This window comes from Chiloscyllium punctatum, chromosome 8, assembly GCF_047496795.1.
Source record: "Chiloscyllium punctatum isolate Juve2018m chromosome 8, sChiPun1.3, whole genome shotgun sequence".
Taxonomy (NCBI): Eukaryota; Metazoa; Chordata; class Chondrichthyes; order Orectolobiformes; family Hemiscylliidae; genus Chiloscyllium; species Chiloscyllium punctatum.
Genome location: NC_092746.1, coordinates 78,922,131 through 78,942,115, shown reverse-complemented (window position 1 = coordinate 78,942,115; position 19,985 = coordinate 78,922,131). Strand labels below are relative to the sequence as shown.

The window sequence follows — 19,985 nt, the reverse complement described above, 5'->3', positions numbered from 1 at the left end:
CAGGTCATGTGCCTGCAGAAGATGGGACCACATCTGGTTGGTGGTGCTCTCCATTATGCCCTACAGAAAAGTCAAAATTTGGAGGTGATCTGTTGTGAGTTACACTCCATGGATCTGCTGAGAGGGCTGGAAGTGGTGACGGTTCCTGAGGAAGAATACTCTGCCTCAATGTTGGAGGAGGAGATGATGGTCCAGCTGCAAAGCAAGGCCATCTTTTGCTCACAATAATGAAGCAACACACTGACCAGGATGGCAGGAATGTCCTGATCCAGGAACACTTCTCCTAAAATCATAAAATCCTGAAGTGGACTCTTCCCATTGGGGCATCTCTCTTTATCAATTCTGACTAATACAACAGGCTACAATACACAGATGTCCCCTGCTGTGTTGCCATCATCAAACCGTCCACACAATAACCCCAGCCGTCTTTTTAATTAGGCACCACCTCATGTTGCTGTTGCTCTTCCCAAAAATAATATACATATTATTACAATCACAGCTGAAGGTCATACTGGACAAGTCCGTTTCTAGAGAGAAACCTGGCTTGATAGACCATAAGTCTTATTTTTCATCTTTGTTTACTGTGAAGGTCAATAACTGAATAAACATGAAGTCCTCATTATCTGCAGGCCATAAGGGTAAGGACTTCCCACGGATAACAAAAAGCTAGATTCTCCTATTCCTATGTAATTCTCGTATATACTGTGAAGGATTGCATGATCCAACTTTTTGAGTCAAAGAGAAAGCAAAATGAAGTCTGAGGCTAATCTCGCAAGTATACCAATTCACAGCTAGTGAATCAGTAGACCTGTGCTGGCTGAGGGTCCTGAGATGGTAAACCTTCAGATCATATCTTTTCCTTCAATATCACATGCTGCTGGTCCTCCAGCATTGACTGTGAAGAAAAGGGAACACCATTGCTCAGTTACCTGTCTCTCAATAGCTGCTTCATCAGAATTCTGGCTGATCATCTCCTGTGATCTACTAGAAATGGCTGTACAAATAAGGAAGTTACTCTAAACATGTACAGAAACAGACACCTTCTTGTTGCTAGCAGCCATCATTCCCTTGGCATTGCTTGTCTTTAAATCATTGTTCCAATGCCAGTGATATTCTTGCTGATTGAACTGAGGTACCTCACAAAGTGGTCATTGAATCAGCATTTGGTCTACCATAATGTCTGATGAAAGGTCAGAAACCTGGAGAAACGCTGTTTCTCTCTCTACAAATTATAGACCCATCGAATGGTTGCGGCACTGGAGGAGTTCTTCTGGCCCATCATTTCTTTGCCAGACCAGCTTTAGGTTTTCTCATGGTTTTCTGGTTTTATAGCTGTACTTACTGCTCAAACCCTTGGCATGGTTTTGGTTCAGAAACTCCTCAATTTCATCTCATTCTAAGAGCTGGTACTTGGATTTAGCTATCATTTTAGCTTCTCCCCAGTACCTTGCAAATGTCAAAACACCTGGAGTGAGGGAGGGGTGAGAGAACATGGTGACAGAGAATGTAACAAGTAAAGCGAAAAGAAAGGGAAGGAATACGAGTGGGTTCACAATCTGAAGGTGAAATCATCTCTAGAATTGTTACACAAAGTTCTTTCGCTCATTTTCTACGTTTCAGACTGTGATCCCATTCCAGTTAGACCAAATTTGACCTTTCGAAAGGGTGATTTCTATTTTGGTTTTTCAGGATGAAAAGCCAGACAGAAAGATTACCTTGGATTCTTTGATATTTAGGGATGCCAGAACTCCCATCGTCATCTTTCCCATCTTTCCACATCAGTGACCTCATTGCTCAGTGTGAGGGATGCAGTAAAAGGCTACAATAGCCCCAGAATCTTCTAGGCTCTACCTGGTTCCAATGAAATTTCAGTACATTCAAATGGTTAACAACAGGAATTAGGGAGGAATTCTCTGAAATGTTTGAGTAATTTCAGCTCTCATATTGAAATGGAAATAGAGATGAGTTAGAATTAAATTCAGTGAGAATTTAATGTGGTTTTCAGTTAATTAGCCAGTACTCTCTAATTGGCATTCAGTTATTGTACAGTCATTTCATCATTGGAAATTTGCAATTGACCTGTCTGAGTAAATCTGTGAAGGTTAATACTTTGGAAATGGCAATTAATCTAATTTTATTAATAATATTGATGGAGCTGCACAAAAGATGGATACAAAAAAAGATTAAAATGTGACAGAGTATTCAGTTTATCGTGCATAATCTCTCCACAATCCGATTAATGATAGAACCCGAACCATTTAATCTTTTCAGAATGACAACAGATCATTGGTCTAATCCCCAAAAAGATCAAATTCTGTAAAATGCCTCACCATCTTCTGAAAACAATATGGCAATAATATTTGCATTTATAGTGCTTTCTCAAATTAAAACATCGGAAAGCACTTTGCATAATGAATTTGCATGGAGTGAAATGAATTGTAAGTTTGAATGTTTACAATCTGGATTTATGTCTGATGAGCCACCATGCCACCCAAAAGGTCAGCAGGTCCGTGAAGAGAAATCAGAGCTAACGTTTTGCGTCATGTGACCCTACCTCACAACTTTTTTTTGTCTGTGATTTGTGGACGCTCGACTCAAACTGTTAGCTCTGTTTTCTCTCCACAGACCAGCTGAGCTTTTGGGCAGCACAGTGGCTCTGCTCAGCACTGCTGCCTCACAGTGCCAGGGCCCAGGTTCGATTCCAGCCTCAGTTGGCTGTCTGTGCACATTCTCCCCATGTTTGTGTTTCTTCTGGGTGCTCCGGTTTCTTCCCACAGTCCAAAGATGTGCAGGTTAGGTGGATTGGTTATGCTAAATTGCTCATAGCATTCAGGGATGTTTAGGTTAGGTGCATTAGTCAGGGGTAAGTGTAGATGAATGGGTCTGGGTGGGATACCCTTCAGAGAGATGGTGTGGGCTTGCTTGTCAAAGGGCCTGTTTCCACACTGTAGATTCTGTGAAGACATTGGTTGTTTATATTCTACAGTTGTTTGACTCATTTACGCTCAGCAACACAGAATCCATGTCTTGTCGACGATTATTTGATTTTCTGCATGAAAATAAGAGCTATATTTTAATAAAAAGAATACTTTTAAAAAGGGCTAAATTGATATGCTACCAGATAACAATTTGTAATTAGTAGGATAGTAGCAGAGAGGTAAAGTTACCGGCTGCCTGGATTGATATTCTGCAAATCATTAAAAAGACAACTGGATAAAACTAATTCAAGTAATTAATAAATTTAGAGTTAAAAATGCTCGCTTTAGTAATGACAGCCATGGGCAATTAGTGGGGTACATCTGACAGATCCCTTCAAGTTCCTTAAAATTTCACAAGCTGAGTGGTCAAATCCCACCAGTGCACTAGAGTTATGTCACATGTCCTTTGGGATACCCTGACTCACACAGTGGATGGTTACCTTGTGTCCTTTCCCTCATGCTGAAAATGTGTTGCTGGAAAAGCGCAGCAGGTCAGGCAGCATCCAAGGAGCAGGAGAATCGACGTTTCGGGCATCCAATTCCTGAAGAAGGGCTGATGCCCGAAATGTCAATTCTCCCGTTTCTTGGATGCTGCCTGACCTGCTGCGCTTTTCCAGCAACACATTTTCAGCTCTGATCTCCAGCATCTGCAGTCCTCACTTTCTCCTTTCCCCCATGGCTCTTTAAATCTAGGAAAGTAGGTTGGACACTAGCTGTAAGTCTATTTGGAAACATTTCTTTAAATTATGAAAGTAGGTTGGAGCCACTGATATTTTCTTTTTGCCTTCCAATCAACTTCTTTCAAAATAATTAATTTTAATATTTTGCAGCATATTACGTACCTTTGACAACTTTTTGCCTTCTTTTAATGGATCCAATCATGGACATAAGCTCCCATTTCTGTCATAGACAAAGGAGAAGTAGGAGTGGATTTGAATTATCATTGCTTTTCCACTCTTACACCTAAGAGAGCAAAGTATTGTTTGATTTTTGCCCTTTCCCTTTTAATACTCTTCCTAAAGTTTGCCAGAGTGTGTTCTCCAAACCCTTGTTTTTAGATCCTAATTTTTGAAATAAATTCTCAGCAAAATCTGTTCTAATGAAATGAAAACATTCAGTCGAAATATTACTAAGACATTCAAAGTGTGGGGATATGATTTCACTACTCTATCCACATGCACATTCACTCAGAAAATAAGAAAGACAGGACAGGAGAGGAGAGAGGTTACAAATTGCAAGCTTTGGTAAATCCACAAAAATCAGTTCAGGTGAGCTGTAAGTCAGTGTACAGTACTTTTTTTTTGGTGAGCTGAGCCAATTAAGTTTCTTTCTTACAGACAAAGTGTAGGCTTCTTTACAGCTAGCAACTTGGAAATGGAGATGGAAGTCCAAGGCAGACTGTTAACTCAGCCTGGAGTTCCCACCATTGGGTGGGGTGATGAGGTAACTGTAAAAACATTAGGGCTCATTTTACCCAATGTCATCTTGAAGTTTTTCATTTTCTGGGTCTAGAAGAATTCTGGGTAATCCAAGATGGAGGATGGGAGAAAGTTGTTGCTGCAAGAACTGTTCACTTTTTGAGGCATTTTCAGTGTTGGAGCTGATTTCCTCAGATTCTAGGAGCAGTGAATACTGTTTTATAAGCTGTTGCATTGTCTTGGAACTTTGAAAAAAAAAGAACAAAACAATGGAACTTTAAAAAGGCGGAAGAGAGACAAAACAGTGACCCTGTGGGAAGTGATGCAAGTAAAACAAATGGAGAAGTAAACCTGCACAGCTGCCTGACTCAGCAGTGAACTTACACAGCTGACTGCCTCTGCTGTTTAGTATAAAAGAGACCTAAGGGGCTATTCCTTCACGCAGAGGTTGGTGAATATTTGGAATGACCTGCCAGAGAAAGTGGTGGAGGATGGTACAATTACAAGATTTAAAAGGCATCTGGGTGGGTATATGAATAGAAAGGATTTAAAGGAATATGGGCCAAATGCTAACAAATGTGATTAGATTTATTTAGGACCAAAGGGTTGTCTGTACACATCCAAGACTCTATGAGTTGGAAACAGATAGCTCATCTCCAGCCCTTTTCTTTCAGCTTTAACTGAAATATAATGTAGTGTTCAAAAGCCTTTGGAAGTTTTATTCTTTCATGGGATGAGGGCATCACTGGCTAGGCAGCATTTATTGCCCATCCCTAATTTTCCAGAGGGTAGTCAACCACATCACAATGGGTCTGGAGTCACATGTAGGCTACACCAGGTAGGCAGTTTCCTTCCCTGAGGGGCATTAGTGAACCAGATCGGCTTTTCCCAACAAACAACAATGGTCATCATTAGAACTTTAATTCCCAATTTTTATTGAATTCATGTTCCACCATTTGCATGATGGGATTGGAGCCCAATTCCTCAGAATTTACCTGGGTCTCTGGATTAACAGTTCGGTGATAATACCATAGTCCATCACTTCCAAATACAGTTCAGAGAACAGGCTCAGCCATTATATGAGCCCAGAAAGGTTGTCTACTTCTTAAAAGAAACAGAATTTAAACAGGAATATTGAAGTGTTTGTGGTTTGGTTTGGAACTTCTCTTCATAACCTCTGGTCATTGACATTTCTTTGTGTCTTTCTCTCCCTGAGATGCTTTGCTGCTATGCACAGCACATTTTTCTTTCTCGCATGTATTTCTTTTCTGAAGCACTGACCTATTTACCTAAACAGTTTTGTTTAAAACCCTCATTTAAATGCAAGTAAATACATTAACCAAAAAAGAGAAAATCTGGAAAATCTCAGCAAGTCTGGCAGCATCTGTAAGGAGAGAAAAGAGCTGACGTTTCGAGTCAAAGATAAAAAAAAGGAGAAATAGGGAGGTATTTATACTGGGCTGAGAGAAGGTGAGTCCTGGTTCCAGAAGCAAAGGTAGCAATAAAGAGGTGACAATGACAGTGAATAGAGAGATTATAGGGAGATTAGGAGCTGTGAATGACCAAGGCTGAAGCCACTGCTATGTGACAAAATATGTGGGGGATGGGGGTGGTGCGGGCGGAGGGGAGGGGGGGGGGGGGGGAGGGGGGAATGGGTTAAGCAGAGGCAAAATGGAAACAGGGGAGAAGGGAAGGGGGAAAAGGAGAGGAAAAAGGTGATGAGAGACTGGGGAGTGAGAGAAAGAGAGACAATCAAGAAATAAGAGGTACAGAACAGTGAAAAAAATTTTAAAAGTAAATTAAATAAATAAAATAAAATTTCAGAGCAGAATGAAAACAGAGGGGTCGAGATGGGATAATCATCTGAAGTTTTTGAATTCAATGTTGAGACCGGCAGGCTGTAACGTGCTTAGTTGGAAGATGAGATGCTGTTCCTCCAGTTTGTGTTGAGCTTCACTGGAACACTGCAGCAGGCCAAGGACAGACATATGGGCATGGGAGCAGGGTTGTGGGTTGAAGTTGCAAGCCATGGGAAGGTCCGGGACCTGATTGCGTACAGACCGAAAGTGCTCAACAAAGTGATTACCCAGAAAATACATTGCTTCATAGGTAAAGTCATAGAGATCTACATGCATATAAAGGCCCTTTGGCCTAATATGTCCATGCCACTCAAAAACAACTATTTAACCATTTCAATTCCATTTTCCAGTACCTGCCTCATAGCCTTGTAAATGCACATCTAAGTACTTCTTAAATGTTCCGAGTGTTTCTGCCTTTACCACCCTTACAGTCACTAAGTTTCTGATTCCCACCAATTTCTGGGTGAAAACAACCTTGCCTCACATCTCCTTTAAATCTTCTGCACTTAAACCTATGCCTTTGTCATTGAGCCTTCCATCAAGGGAAAAGTTTCTTCCTGTCTACCCTTTGTATTTCAAGGAAGACTTGGCATCACTCACAGAGTTGAAAAAATGAGTTTAGCCTGTGGATTGAATTTTCCCGCAACTTGGCTAAGGGTTAATTTTGGCTGAAAATGTGTTGCTGGAAAAGCACAGCAGGTCAGGCAGCATCCAAGGAGCAGGAGAATCGACGTTTCGGGCATGAGCCCTTCTTCAGGGATGAGGAGAGTGTGCCAAGCAGGCTAAGATAAAAGATAGGGAGGAGAGACTTGGGGCAGGGGCATTGGAAATGCGATAGTGGAAGGAGGTTAAGGTGAGGGTGATAGGCCGGAGTGGGGGTGGGGGCGGAGGGGGCGGAAGAAGATTGCAGGTTAGGAAGGTGGTGCTGAGTTTGAGGGTTGGGACTGAGACAAGGTGGGGGGAGGGGAAATGAGGAAACTGGAGAAATCTGAGTTCATCCCTTGTGGTTCGTGGGTTCCTAGGCGGAAGATGAGGCACTCTTCCTCCAGCCGTCGTGTTGCTATGGTCTGGCGATGGAGGAGTCCAAGGAGTTAAGGGTTAATTTTGAGGAGTTTCATTGAGGATTTCTTTCTGTAAGTCCTAGTGAATTTCACATGTAGTTTTACACTGCTCATCTTGAAAAGTGTTCACCAGGCTCTTATGCTGCCTTGTGCTCAGTAGCACAGAATCATAGAATCCCTACAATTTGGAAACAGGCCATTTGGCCCATTGAGTCCACACCACACCTCTGAAGAGCACCCCACCCAGACCCACCTCCTATCCTATCCCTATAAACCTGCATTTCCTATGGCGAATCTGCCTAGCCTGCATATCTTTGAACTCTGGGAGAAAACTGGAGCACCCACAGGAAACCCATACAGATACAGGGAAAATGTGCAAAACTCCATTCAGACAGTCACCCAAGGGTGGAATTGAACCTGGGTCCCTGCTGCTGTGAGGCAGCAGTGCTAACTATTGAGCCAGCAAACTGCACCCACCACTGCTCACTGGTGTCAGGTTCTTGAGGGGTTCAAGAGGCTGATAACATATTTAAATCCCAGACACACACAATTTCAAAAACTGCAAATCAGGAATTCCTCATCATTGTTCCAGTGGGTGAAGATTTCATAAGGAGATGGCTAATAGAGGCAATTTGGCATCCAGTATGTGGATAGGTTCCTGGGGATCCTGATGAACTGACTGGTGGCCAGGAGGGTCAGCCTCTTTCCCTGGTGCTGCCAACAGCACATCCTGCCAGCCTGATCCAAAGTTGCCAATCCTTTCGGTGTGATGTTCACAGACAGGAGGAACAACCAGAAGTGGAGGGTAGAAGTTGTTGACCTTCTGCGTGCTGCTAAGGAGAGTGCTACCATTTCCTTGCTGCCACCACCTACACTTACTTTCTCTGTGCTTCTGTATCCATTTGCTGTTAAGTCTCATGATGGACCCCTCTCAATACTGCATGCAGCATCTGCCCTCAATAGCTCTCATGTGCCGTGTCTCCCCAAAATTGTTAAATCCCGTTGCCCTCTGCACTTCCCATGCACCTATTCCAGTTACCTCACCAACTCTTCTGACCGTGCACTAGCAATGACAGCTGTATCAGTCACTTTCACCTCATTCAATCCCCACTTTTGTCTCAGCGCAGGATAAATGAACTCACAATAGGCTGAAAGGGCCAAGACTGGCTATAGGATGCTTGACATTCATCTCCTCACCACATACAAGGATAGCAACCTTGAGCACAGTCACAAGTTTTCCATAGTCCTCAATATAGTGGGACATAGATGTTTCTGACAATGGGGTAATGGGATATCCACTATATGGACTTTTTACATAGCATACCTCATGCAGATGTATTCTGCACAAGCCACATTCCCCTCCCCACATGACACAAGAAAGGCAGAATTGCATATGAGAGTATGTACAAAATACATATGGTCCAATGTCTGAGGAAGATAATTCCAGGTCCTTGTGCAGCCTTTGAGAAGTGCAATACATATAACTACATGGAAAACATCTGCAGAGTTCTGATATGGATTGAGCTCCACGTGCTCTCAAGCAGGAATCACAAAAGGTCAGTATGCAGGCACAGAAAGTAATTAAAAGGTAAACAAAATGTATGAAAAGAATCAAACATAAAAGTAGGGCTGTTATGTTTCAGTGATACAGAATATTTGTGAAACTTCATCTCTGATAATGTATGAAGTTTTGGTCTCCTTATTTGTATGGCCTATATCTGCTCCTAATTCATATATTTGTTGGTCTATGCTATGTTTTTAGAAAGCAGTGACACAATGGGCTCAGAGTTGCCCAAACATACTTCTGTAATCTCATTTTGTAAACATAAGGCAGGAATACGTATATCACTTTTAACACAACTAAACCACAGTAATTAGACAAGGATCACATCTCTCATCCTTCAAATTTATTTTCTGAACATCAAACATAATATTTCCCATGGCTGTCACCATGCCTTCAAAGGAGGATGCTGAAATGTAACTTTCCAATCAAGTAGCATTGTATGTTGAGATGTAAAATAGTACTTAGAGTCAGAGAGTCATAGAGATGTACAGAACGGAAACAAATCCTTCAGTCCAACCCGTCCATGCTGACCAGATATCCCAACCCAATCTCGTCCCACCTGCCAGCACCCGGCCCATATCCCTCCAAACCTTCGCTATTCATATACCCATCCAGATGCCTTTTAAATATTGTAATTGTACCAGCCTCTACCACTTCCTCTGGCAGCTCATTCCATACACGTACCACCCTCTGCATGAAAAGGTTGCCCCTTAGGTCTCTTTTATATCTTTCCCCTCTCACACTAAACCTATGCTCCCTCTGGACACCCCCACCCCAGAGAATGGACTTTGTCTATTTATCCTATCCATTCCCCTCATGATTCTATAAACCTCTATAAGGTCACCCTTCAGCCTCTGACGCTCCAGGAAAAACAGCCCCAGGCCTGTTCAACCTCTCCCTACAGCTACAATCCTCCAACCCTGGCAACATCCTTGGAAATCTTTTCTGAACCCTTTCAAGTTTCACAACATCTTTCCAATAGCATGCAATATTCCAACAGTGGTTTAGGCAATGTCCTGTACAGCCGCAACTTGACCTCCTAACTCCTGTACTCAATACTCTGACCAATAAAAGAAAGCAGACCAAACACCTTCTTCACTATCCTATCTACCTGCGACTTCACTTTCAAGGACCTTTGCACCTGCACTCCAAGTCTCTTTGTTCAGCAACACTCCCTAGGACCTTACCATTAAGTGTATAAGTCCTGTTAAGATTTGCTTTCCCAAAATGCAGCACCTCGCATTTAACTAAGTTAAACTCCATCTAACACTTCTCAGCCCATTGGCCCATCTGATCAAGATCCTGTTGTAATCTGAGGTAACCCTCTTCGCAGTCCACTACACCTCCAATTTTGGTGTCATCTGCAAACTTACTAACTGTACCTCTTACGCTCACATCCAAATCATTTATGTAAATGATGAAAAGTAGGGGACCCAGCACCGATCCTTGTGGCAGTCCACTGCTCACAGGCCTCCAGTCTGAATAACAACCCTCCACCATCACCCTCTGTCTTCTCCCTTTGAGCCAGTTCTGTCTCCAAATGGCTAGTTCTCCCTGTGTTCCATTAGGTCTAATCTTGCTAATCAGTCTCCCATGGGGAACCTTGTCGCATGCCTTACTGAAATCCATATAGATCACATCTACTGCTCTGCCCTCATCAATCCTCTTTGTTACTTCTTCAAAAAACTCAATCATGTTCATGAGACATGATTTCCCACGCAAAAAGCCATGTTGACTATCCCTAATCCGTCCTTGCCTTTCCAAATACATGTACAACCTGTCCTTCAGGATTCCCTCCAACAACTTGCACACCGCTGACATCAAGCTCACTGGTCTATAGTTCCCTGGATTATCCTTACTACTTTTCCTAAATAGTGGCACCACGTTAGCCACCTTCCAGTCTTCCGGCACCTCATCTATGACTATTGATGATGTAAATATCTCAGCACAGGGCCCAGCAATCACTTTCCTAGCTTCCCACAGAGCCTTAGGGTACACCTGATCAGGGGATTTATCCACCTTTATGTGTTTTAAGATATCCAGCACTTCATCCTCTATAATATGGACATTTTTCAAGATGTCACCATCTATTTCCGTACATTCTATATCTTCCATTTCCTTTTCCACCATAAATACCAATGTAAAATACTCGTTTAGTATCTCCCCCATCTCCTGCAGCTCCACACAAAGGCCACCTTGTTGATTTTTGAGGGGCCCTATTCTTTCCCTAGTTACCCTTTTGTCCTTAATGTATTTGTAAAAACACTTTGGATTCTCCTGAACTCTATTTGCCAAAGCTATCTCATGTCCCCTTTTTGCCCTCCTGATTTCCCTCTTAAGTATACCCCTACTGCCTTTATACTCTCCTTAGGATTCACTCAATCTTGTCTATTTCTGACATATGCTTCCTTCTTTTTCTTAACCAAACATTCAATTTCTTTAGTCATCCAGCATTCCCTAGACCTACCAGCTTTTCCTTTCCCCCTAACAGGAATATACTTTCTCTGGACTCTTGTTATCTCATTTCTGAAGCTTCCCATTTTCCACCCGTCCCTTTACCTGCAAATATCTGCCCCCAATCAGCTTTTGAAAGTTTTTGCTTAATATCATCAAAATTGGTCTTTCTTCAATTTAGAACTTCAACTTTTAGTTCTGGCCTATCCTTTTCCATCACTATTTTAAAACTAAGAGAATTATGATCGTTGGCCCCAAAGTGCTCCCCCACTGACACCTCAGTCACTTGCCCTGCCTTATTTCCCAAGAGTAGGTCAAGTTTTGCACCTTCTTTAGTAGGTACATCCAAATACTGAATCAGAAAATTTTCTTGTACACACTTAATTCCTCTCCGTCTAAACCCTTAACACTAAGGCAATCCCAGTCTATTTTTGGAAAATTAAAATCCCCTACTATAACCACCCTATTATTCTTACAGATAACTGAGATCTCCTTACAAATTTGTTTCTCAATTTCCATCTGACTATTAGGGGTATATAATACAATCCCAATAAGGTGATCATCCCTTTCTTATTTCTCAGTTCTACCCAAAGAACTTCCTTGGATGTATTTCCAGGAATATCCTCCCTCAGTACAGCTGTAACGCTATCCCTTATCAAAAACACCACTCCCCTTCCTCTCTTGTCTCCCTTTCTGTCCTTACTGTAGCATTTGTACCCTGGAACATTAAGCTGTCGGTCCTGTTCATCCCTGAGCCACGTTTCTGTAATTGCTATGATATCCCAGTCCCATGTTCCTAACCATGCCCTGAGTTTATGTGTCTTCCCTGTTAGGCCTCTTGCATTGAAATAAATGCAGTTTAATTTATCAGTCCTACCTTGTTCTTTGCTTCATCCCTGCCTGCCCTGACTGTTTGACTTGCTTCTTTTCTCAACTGTAGCAGTCTCAGATTGATCTCTTTTCTCACTATCTCCCTGCGTTCCCACCTTCCCCCTCAACCTTACTAGTTTAAATCCTTCCAAGCAGCTCTAGCAAATCTCCCTGCCAGTATATTAGTTTCCTTCCAACTTAGGTGCAAACCGTCCTTCTTGTTTAGGTCACTTCTATGCCTGAAAAGCTTCTAATGATCCAAAAATGTGAATCCTTCTCCCATTCACCAGCTCCTCAGCTATGCATTCATCTGCTCTATCCTCCTATTCCTGCCCTCACTAGCGCTTAGTACCGGGAGTAATCCAGATATAGCTGCTTTCAAGGAGCACCTTTTTAAATTCTTGCCTAACTCTCTGTAATCTCCCTTCAGAATCTCAACCTTTTCCCTTCCTACGTCTTTGGTTCCAATGTGTACAATGACATCCTGCTGGCACCTTTCCCCCTTTGAGAACATTCTGCATCCTCTCTGAGACATCCTTGATCCTGGTACCAGGGAAGCAACACACCATTCTGACCTTTTGCTGCTGGCCACAGAAACATCTGTCTGTATCTCAGACTAGAGAGTCCCCTAACATAATCAATCTCGTGGAACCCGACATACCCCTCATTGCATTAGAGCCAGTCTCAATACCAGAAACTTGGCTGCTTGTGCTACATTCCCTTGAAAATCCATCATCCCCAACATTTTCCAGAACAGCATATTTGTTTGAAATGGGTATAGTCACAGAAGACTCCTGCTCTAGCTGCCTTGCTCTCTTACCTTTCCTGGAGGTAACCCATCTATGTGACTGTATCTGCGACTTCCCCCCTTCCTATAACTGCCATCCATCACGTTCCCCTGCTCTTGTAAATTCCTCATTGCCTCTAATTGTCTCTCCAACCGATCCATTTGATCTGATAGGATTCGCAATCAACAGCATTTGTTGCAGATACAATACTTAATAACCCATAAACTCTCCCGAAACTCCAACATCCGACATATCACTCGACTAAAAGCCATTTTTGCTCCTTCACAATCTACAGACCCAGAAAACAGCACCGTTTTATTCCTCTGCAAAACACTGCTCCAGGTTAAATTAATAATTATGGCTTACATTTTCAGGTTAATCAAGAGACATATCTCAATTAAATAATGTAATCAAGAAAGAACCACTCTACTCACTACTGCAGACTTACTGTAAGGCCACGTTCAAATGTTCACTTATCTGTTTCTGTGCTGTGATCTCTTCCAAACAGGTTCGTCCAAGATTAGTTGTGAATTTCCCAGTTTGTTAATTTTCCCAGACGCATTCTGATGTCCAGTGATACGTGAATTCAAACAGAAAAGGCAGTAACTGTGCAGGTTCACTGCTCTCAGTTTCTTTCTCTCTCCTTCCTGCACTAACATTTTCAACATGCACCTTTGAAGGCATATTGGCGACATGGGAAACATTTGTTACGAAGCTCAAAAAATAAATTTAGCTTGTCAGGTGTTTGCTGTCATCCAGCTAAAGTCAGAAGTCCCATGACACCAGGTTATAGTCCAACAAGTTAATTTGAAATCACAAGTTTTCGGAGCACTACTCCTTCGTCAGGTGAAGTTCACTTCTGATTTTACCCACCCCAGTCCAACACCAGCACCTCAACATCATGCCATCCAGCTGGACCTGGTTCGACTACTCTTTCTGCACCCACCACCTTATCCTGCAGAAGAGCCCTTTGCAGCTTTTCATCTGAAATATTTCTTTTCAGATGTTGCCACTTAGTTTTGCTCTTGCAATTTCAAGCACCTCCTCATTTGTCTTACCATTTGTATACGGAATTGTTAGCAAATATTTTAGCAGTCATATATCAAAGGTTTTTATTTTCTTCCTCAGATGTTTATTTATCATCCAGGTTTTCAGAAATTGGCAGGAAAGTATAGAATGTAACATTGACGTGGAATTGCCAGTGTTGAACTGGGGTGGACAAAGTCAAAATTCACACAACACTGAGTTATAATCCAACAGGCTTATTTTAAACCACAAGCTTTCGGAGCCCCGTTCTTTCCTCAGGTAGTCTGATTTATCTCCAGCATCTGCAGTCCTCACTACCTGATGAAGGGCGTTTGCTCGAAACGTCGATTTCGAAGCTCCTTGGATGCTGCCTGAACTGCTGTGCTCTTCCAGCACCACTAATCCAGAAGTCCTCACTTTTTCCCTAGTATGACTTAATTACCTTGTTACAATCTTGAAATTTCGTGCTAATGTAAAATGCACAGTAAATTAGGTTTGCACTATTTTGAGCAAAAGACCTTTCCTCGCAAACTGTTTCAGATTACTGAATGTTAATAATAAAAGTTCGTGACATTTCTAAAATTATAGAACTCAAATTAATTTCATAGTTAGGGGAAAAATCCCCTGAATTAAGCCAGGACTTAGTCCCCAACCACGAAGTTACTGGTTGAAAACTTTATTCCGACCACAAACGCCTGCATTATAAATGATACAAAAATCTGCTCCCACTTTTCCACTCTGGATGCAACATTGTACATGGGGATACATTATAGCATCGCTGAACTGCTTCCAAGAAGCGTGCAGCGGCTGCACACTGACTGTGCAGCCCGCGTTCCAATGATTGGACAATGTCGATGATTGACAGACATCGAGGTCCTATCCTCCTTCGATTAGCCGGATCGATCTCCAATGGTTGGACAACGCTGGTGATTGACAGCTGAATGCTCGCTTCCTCACGGTGATTGGCTGGTCCCCTCACTGTTCCAGCACTGCTGGAGGAAATGTCCTTTTAAAGCCAGAGCATTCGCAAATGTAGGAATTCTTCTGCTGTGACTGGGTGTTTCCGGTTGGGTGTGAGCTGGGTTTTGGTGTCTTTTTGGAGGATTCTCCTAGAAAGGTTCAGGTAAAACAAAAGTTGCGGGCGCTTTGTGTTTTTGAGGACGGGTTTCTAATAGATGGCGGAGCAAAGAGTTATAGAAAAACAGGGTGTTTTCAACTGAGTCAGGGTTAAAGGAAATGCATTGCCCGAGGCCCTGGTTTCTGCGAGCATCTCAAGTTGTTTACAGTGAAATTTAAAAAGTTTTTTGATTGAGATCGCGACTTTTTAAAAATGCACCAGGATACTACTGTAAACTGTATATTTTCTTTCACTGTAGAAAATGTCGAAATCATTGAAGAAAATAGTGGAAGAATGCAAGGAAAAGAATCAGACAGAATTGGATTTGAGTGACAGAGGGATCTCTAATATGTTGGATATTTCAGGACTGTGTAAGTACCACACTTTTTCATCACTAGCCTAACATTTTGTGTCGATAAAATGTGGAGCTAGAAAGACACAGCATGTCAGGCAACATCAGAAGAGCAGGAAAGTTGATGTTTCAGGTCAGGACTCTCCATGGCCAAGCCACAGTCCTGAACAAGAGTTATTAAATATCATATTGGGAGCACAGAGTGAGACAAGGGATAAGTGTTAGGCCAGGAATTTGGTGCAAAGGGGCAAGGAGTCGCTACTTCCTTTAATGTATCCTCCAGTGTTCGTTCTTTCTTTATCTAAGATAAGACACTGAGTGAGTAAATTGTTAGTTTGGCTAATTAAATAAATATCTCATGATTTGTAGACGCCAGTGTTGGACTGGGGTGTACAAAGTTTAAAAATCACGCAACACCGGTTTATAGTCCAATAGGTTTATTTGGAAGCACTAGCTTTCAGTGTTCTGCTCCTCTGGAAAGACACTGCTTGATTAGGGACAGCCAGCACGGATTTGTGAAGGGTAGGTCTTGCCTTACAAGTCTTATTGAATTCATCGAGGAGGTGACCAAGCATGTGGATGAGGGTAGAGCAGTGGATGTAGTGTACATGGATTTTAGTAAGGCATTTGATAAGGTTCCCCATGGTAGGCTTATGCGGAAAGTCAGGAGGCATGGGATAGAGGGAAATTTGGCCAATTGGATAGAAAACTGGCTAACCGGTCGAAGTCAGAGAGTGGTGGTAGATGGTAAATATTCAGCATGGAGACCAGTTACAAGTGGAGTTCTGCAGGGATCAGTTCTGGGTCCTCTGCTGTTTGTAATTTTTATTAATGACTTAGATGAGGGAGTCGAAGGGTGGGTCAGTAAATTTGCAGATGATACAAAGATAGGTGGAGTTGTGGACAGTGAGGAGGGCTGTTGTCGGCTGCAGAGGGACTTAGATATGATGCAGAGCTGGGCTGAGGAGTGGCAGATGGAGTTCAACCCTGCCAAGTGTGAGGTTGTCCATTTTGGAAGAACAAATAAGAATGCGGAATACAGGGTTAATGGTAGGGTTCTTGGTCAGGTGGAGGAACAGAGGGATCTTGGGGTCTATGTACATAGATCTTTGAAGGTTGCCACTCAGGTGGATAGTTTGTAAGAAGGCCTATGGAGTATTATCGTTCATTAGCAGAGGGATTGAATTCAAGAGTCGTGAGGTGATGTTGCAGCTGTACAGGACTTTGGTTAGGCCACATTTGGAGTACTGTGTGCAGTTCTGGTCGCCTCACTTCAGGAAAGATGTGGAAGCTTTGGAGAGGGTGCAGAGAAGATTTACCAGGATGTTGCCTGGAATGGAGAGTAGGTCGTACGAGGATAGATTGAGAGTTCTCGGCCTTTTCTCGTTGGAACGGCGAAGGATGAGGGGTGACTTGATAGAGGTTTATAAGATGATCAGAGGAATAGATAGAGTAGACAGTCAGAAACTTTTTCCCCGGGTACAACAGAGTGTTACAAGGGGACATAAATTTAAGGTGAAGGGTGGAAGGTATAGGGGAGATGTCAGGGGTGGGTTCTTTACCCAGAGAGTGGTGGGGGCATGGAATGCGCTGCCCGTGGGAGTGGTAGAGTCAGATTCATTGGCGACCTTTAAGCGGCATTTGGATAGGTACATGGATGGGTGCTTAATCTAGGATAGAAGCTCGGCACAACATCGTGGGCCGAAGGGCCTGTTCTGTGCTGTATTGTTCTATGTTCTATGTTCATCAGGTGATCAAATAAACCTGTTGGACTATAACCTGGTGTTGTCATTTTTAACTAAATAAATAAGGTTAGACAATCATAGTAGGGTAATGGTGTTCTGTGACTGCAGAATCCGTACAATGTGTCCTGATGACTATACTTGCAATAAGTGTTTGTGTCTTGAGTAACGTTGGACCTGGCTCTGTGTTGCTGAGAAATAGTCTGAGTTGTGTCTGCTGTGAAGCATCATGTAAAGCAGTGTTACCTGTATATTTTGTTTTCAGATGCAGTTACTTTCCTTAGACTAGTAAAACTTTCGAATTAATGTTTTGGAGTGTATAGTGGTGGAGGATCTTCAGCCCTTGCCTTACAGGAATAGTTTTACAGCATTGAAAAGGCCTTTGAGCCCATCATGTCTATGCCAGTCATCAGGCACCTATCCATTTTGCCTCATTTTCCAGTTCCTGGCCCACTGCCACAGATTACATGGTGCTTCAAGTGATCATATAAATAACCAACACCCTCTCGGTGAAAAAAATTCTTCCTTAAATACTCCCTAAGTTACCTGCTCCTTACTTTAAATCTTAACCTTCCCCCACCACTTGAGTGCAATCACCTTTCCTGTACTGTGGCGACCAGAGCTGCAGAGAGTAGTGGCCTAACTAATATTATACTGTATACAGTTCTATTATAACCTCCCTATTCTTCTTGTCAGCACCTTGACTGACAAAGGCAAGTATCCCATATGCCTTCTTAACCCTTCTTGATGAAGGGCTCTTGCCCAAAACATTGATTCTCCTACTCGTTGGATGCTGCCTGACCTGCTGTGCTTTTTCAGTACCACACTCTCAACTCTGATCTCCAGGATTTGCAGTCCTCACTTTCTGAAACTTATCCTCCTGCCTTGTTGCCTTCAAGGGTCTGTGGGCATACATACTAAGGCCTGTCTGATGCTCTGGGCTTCACTTTTCTACCTGATTGCTACTTACATGGATGAGGAGAGTGAGTTCATGGTGCTGGCAAAAGCTTAGTGCAGGATGCCATTCCACTGGGGGAAGTAAAAGGCAATTGATAGGGACAATCTGTTCAGAGACACTGTTCTCTGTCTTGCTGTGAATGAGTTCCAAAGGTTGCCTTGCCGACCTGGTGCCACAGCTGGAACATCTACTCATCGCTGTGCATGAATATGACAGGAGAGGATCCAATTTTCAGAGTCCACTTTAAGGACCAATTATATGGGAAGAACAAGGAATTCAGTTTGAGAAGCCAGGGTCCAAACTAAAGTGCAAAGCATCGAACATAATAATCTCTGGATTGTTACTTGAGCCATGTGCCATTTGGCATAAGGTCAAGCAGAATCTTGGGAAATAAGGCAGGGCAGGTGACTGAGGTGTCAGTGGGGGAGCACTTTGGGGTCAGCGACCATAATTCTATTCGTTTTAAAATAGTGATGGAAAAGGATAGACCAGGTCTAAAAGTTGAAGTTCTAAATTGGAGAAAGGCCAATTTTGATGGTACGAGGCAAGAACTTTCAAAAGCTGATGTTTGCAGGTAAAGGGACGGCTGGAAAATGGGATAGCAAGAATCCAGAGAAAGTATATTTCTGTCAGGGTGACAGGGAAGGCTGGTAGGTATAGGGAATGCTGGATGACTAAAGAAATTGAGGGTTTGGTTAAGAAAAAGAAGGAAGCATGTGTCAGGTACAGACAGGATAGATTGAGTGAATCCTTAGAGTATAAAGAAAGTAGGAGTATACTTAAGAGGGAAATCAGGAGGGCAAAACGGGGACATGATGTAACTTTGGCAAATAGAATTAAGGGAAATCCAAAGGGTTTACAAATATATTAAGGACAAAAGGGTAACTAGGGAGAGAATAGGACACCTATACATTGTATAGGTGTTCTTCTTCCTTTTTCTTTGCATCAGAACTGCAAAAAGAGCAAGAAGAACACCTATACAATGTATTCGCCAAAAACGGATACCTGCACAACTTAATCAACAGATGCCTAAAGAAAGACAACAGAACGAGAACATGCCGCAACCCAAAGGACTAGCCACACTACCATACATCAAGAGCATTTCCGAACTGACAGCCAGACTACTGCGACCACTAGGACTCATAACAGCACACAAACCAACAGCCACTCTCAGACAACAACTCACCAGAACAAAGGATCCGATACCCAGCATGAGCAAAACCAATGTAGTGTACAAAATCCCATGCAAGGACTGCACAAAACACTACATAGGACAAACAGGAAGACAGCTAACGGTCCGTATACATGAACAGCAACTAGCCACGAAACGACACGACCAGCTATCCTTAGTAGCCACACACTCAGGTGACAAGCAACATGAGTTCGACTGGGACAACACTACTATTATAGGACAAGCCAAACAGCGAACAGCCAAGGAATTCCTAGAGGCATGGCACTCATCCACAGATTCAATCAATAAGCACATCGACCTGGACCCAATATACCGACCACTGCAACGGACAGCTGGAACTGACAACCGGAAGCGGCAGGTTCAAATCACTATAAATGCCAGAGGAAACATCACAGAAGCGCTTCACAGGAGGCTCCCAAGCACTGAGGATGTCACCTAGACAGGGGACGAAACGTCTGCAACACAAATTCCCAGCTCGGCAAACAGAACCACAACAACGAGCACCCGAGCTCGAAGTTCACAAACTTCGAACTGTTTAAAATGCATGAATTTGTAAATGTTGATGCACAGAAAGAGTTGGGTATTTTCATGTGCAAGTTGGATTTG

General features: G+C 42.7%; 1 protein-coding gene across 2 annotated transcripts in view; it reads left to right on the top strand.

The window, feature by feature from the left end:
• Window positions 1-19,985, top strand: part of rsu1 (Ras suppressor protein 1) — a 166,601-nt gene that overhangs the window by 6,970 nt on the left and 139,646 nt on the right. Inside the window, exons 1-2 of one of the 2 annotated variants that reach the window (XM_072575895.1) lie at window positions 14,981-15,141; window positions 15,395-15,506. In XM_072575895.1, the coding sequence (XP_072431996.1) occupies window positions 15,398-15,506 (109 nt within the window). In that variant the 5' untranslated portion in view covers window positions 14,981-15,141; window positions 15,395-15,397. Of the gene's footprint in view, window positions 1-14,980; window positions 15,142-15,394; window positions 15,507-19,985 lie in introns of those variants that run through there. The other variant, XM_072575894.1, reaches the window with a different exon arrangement.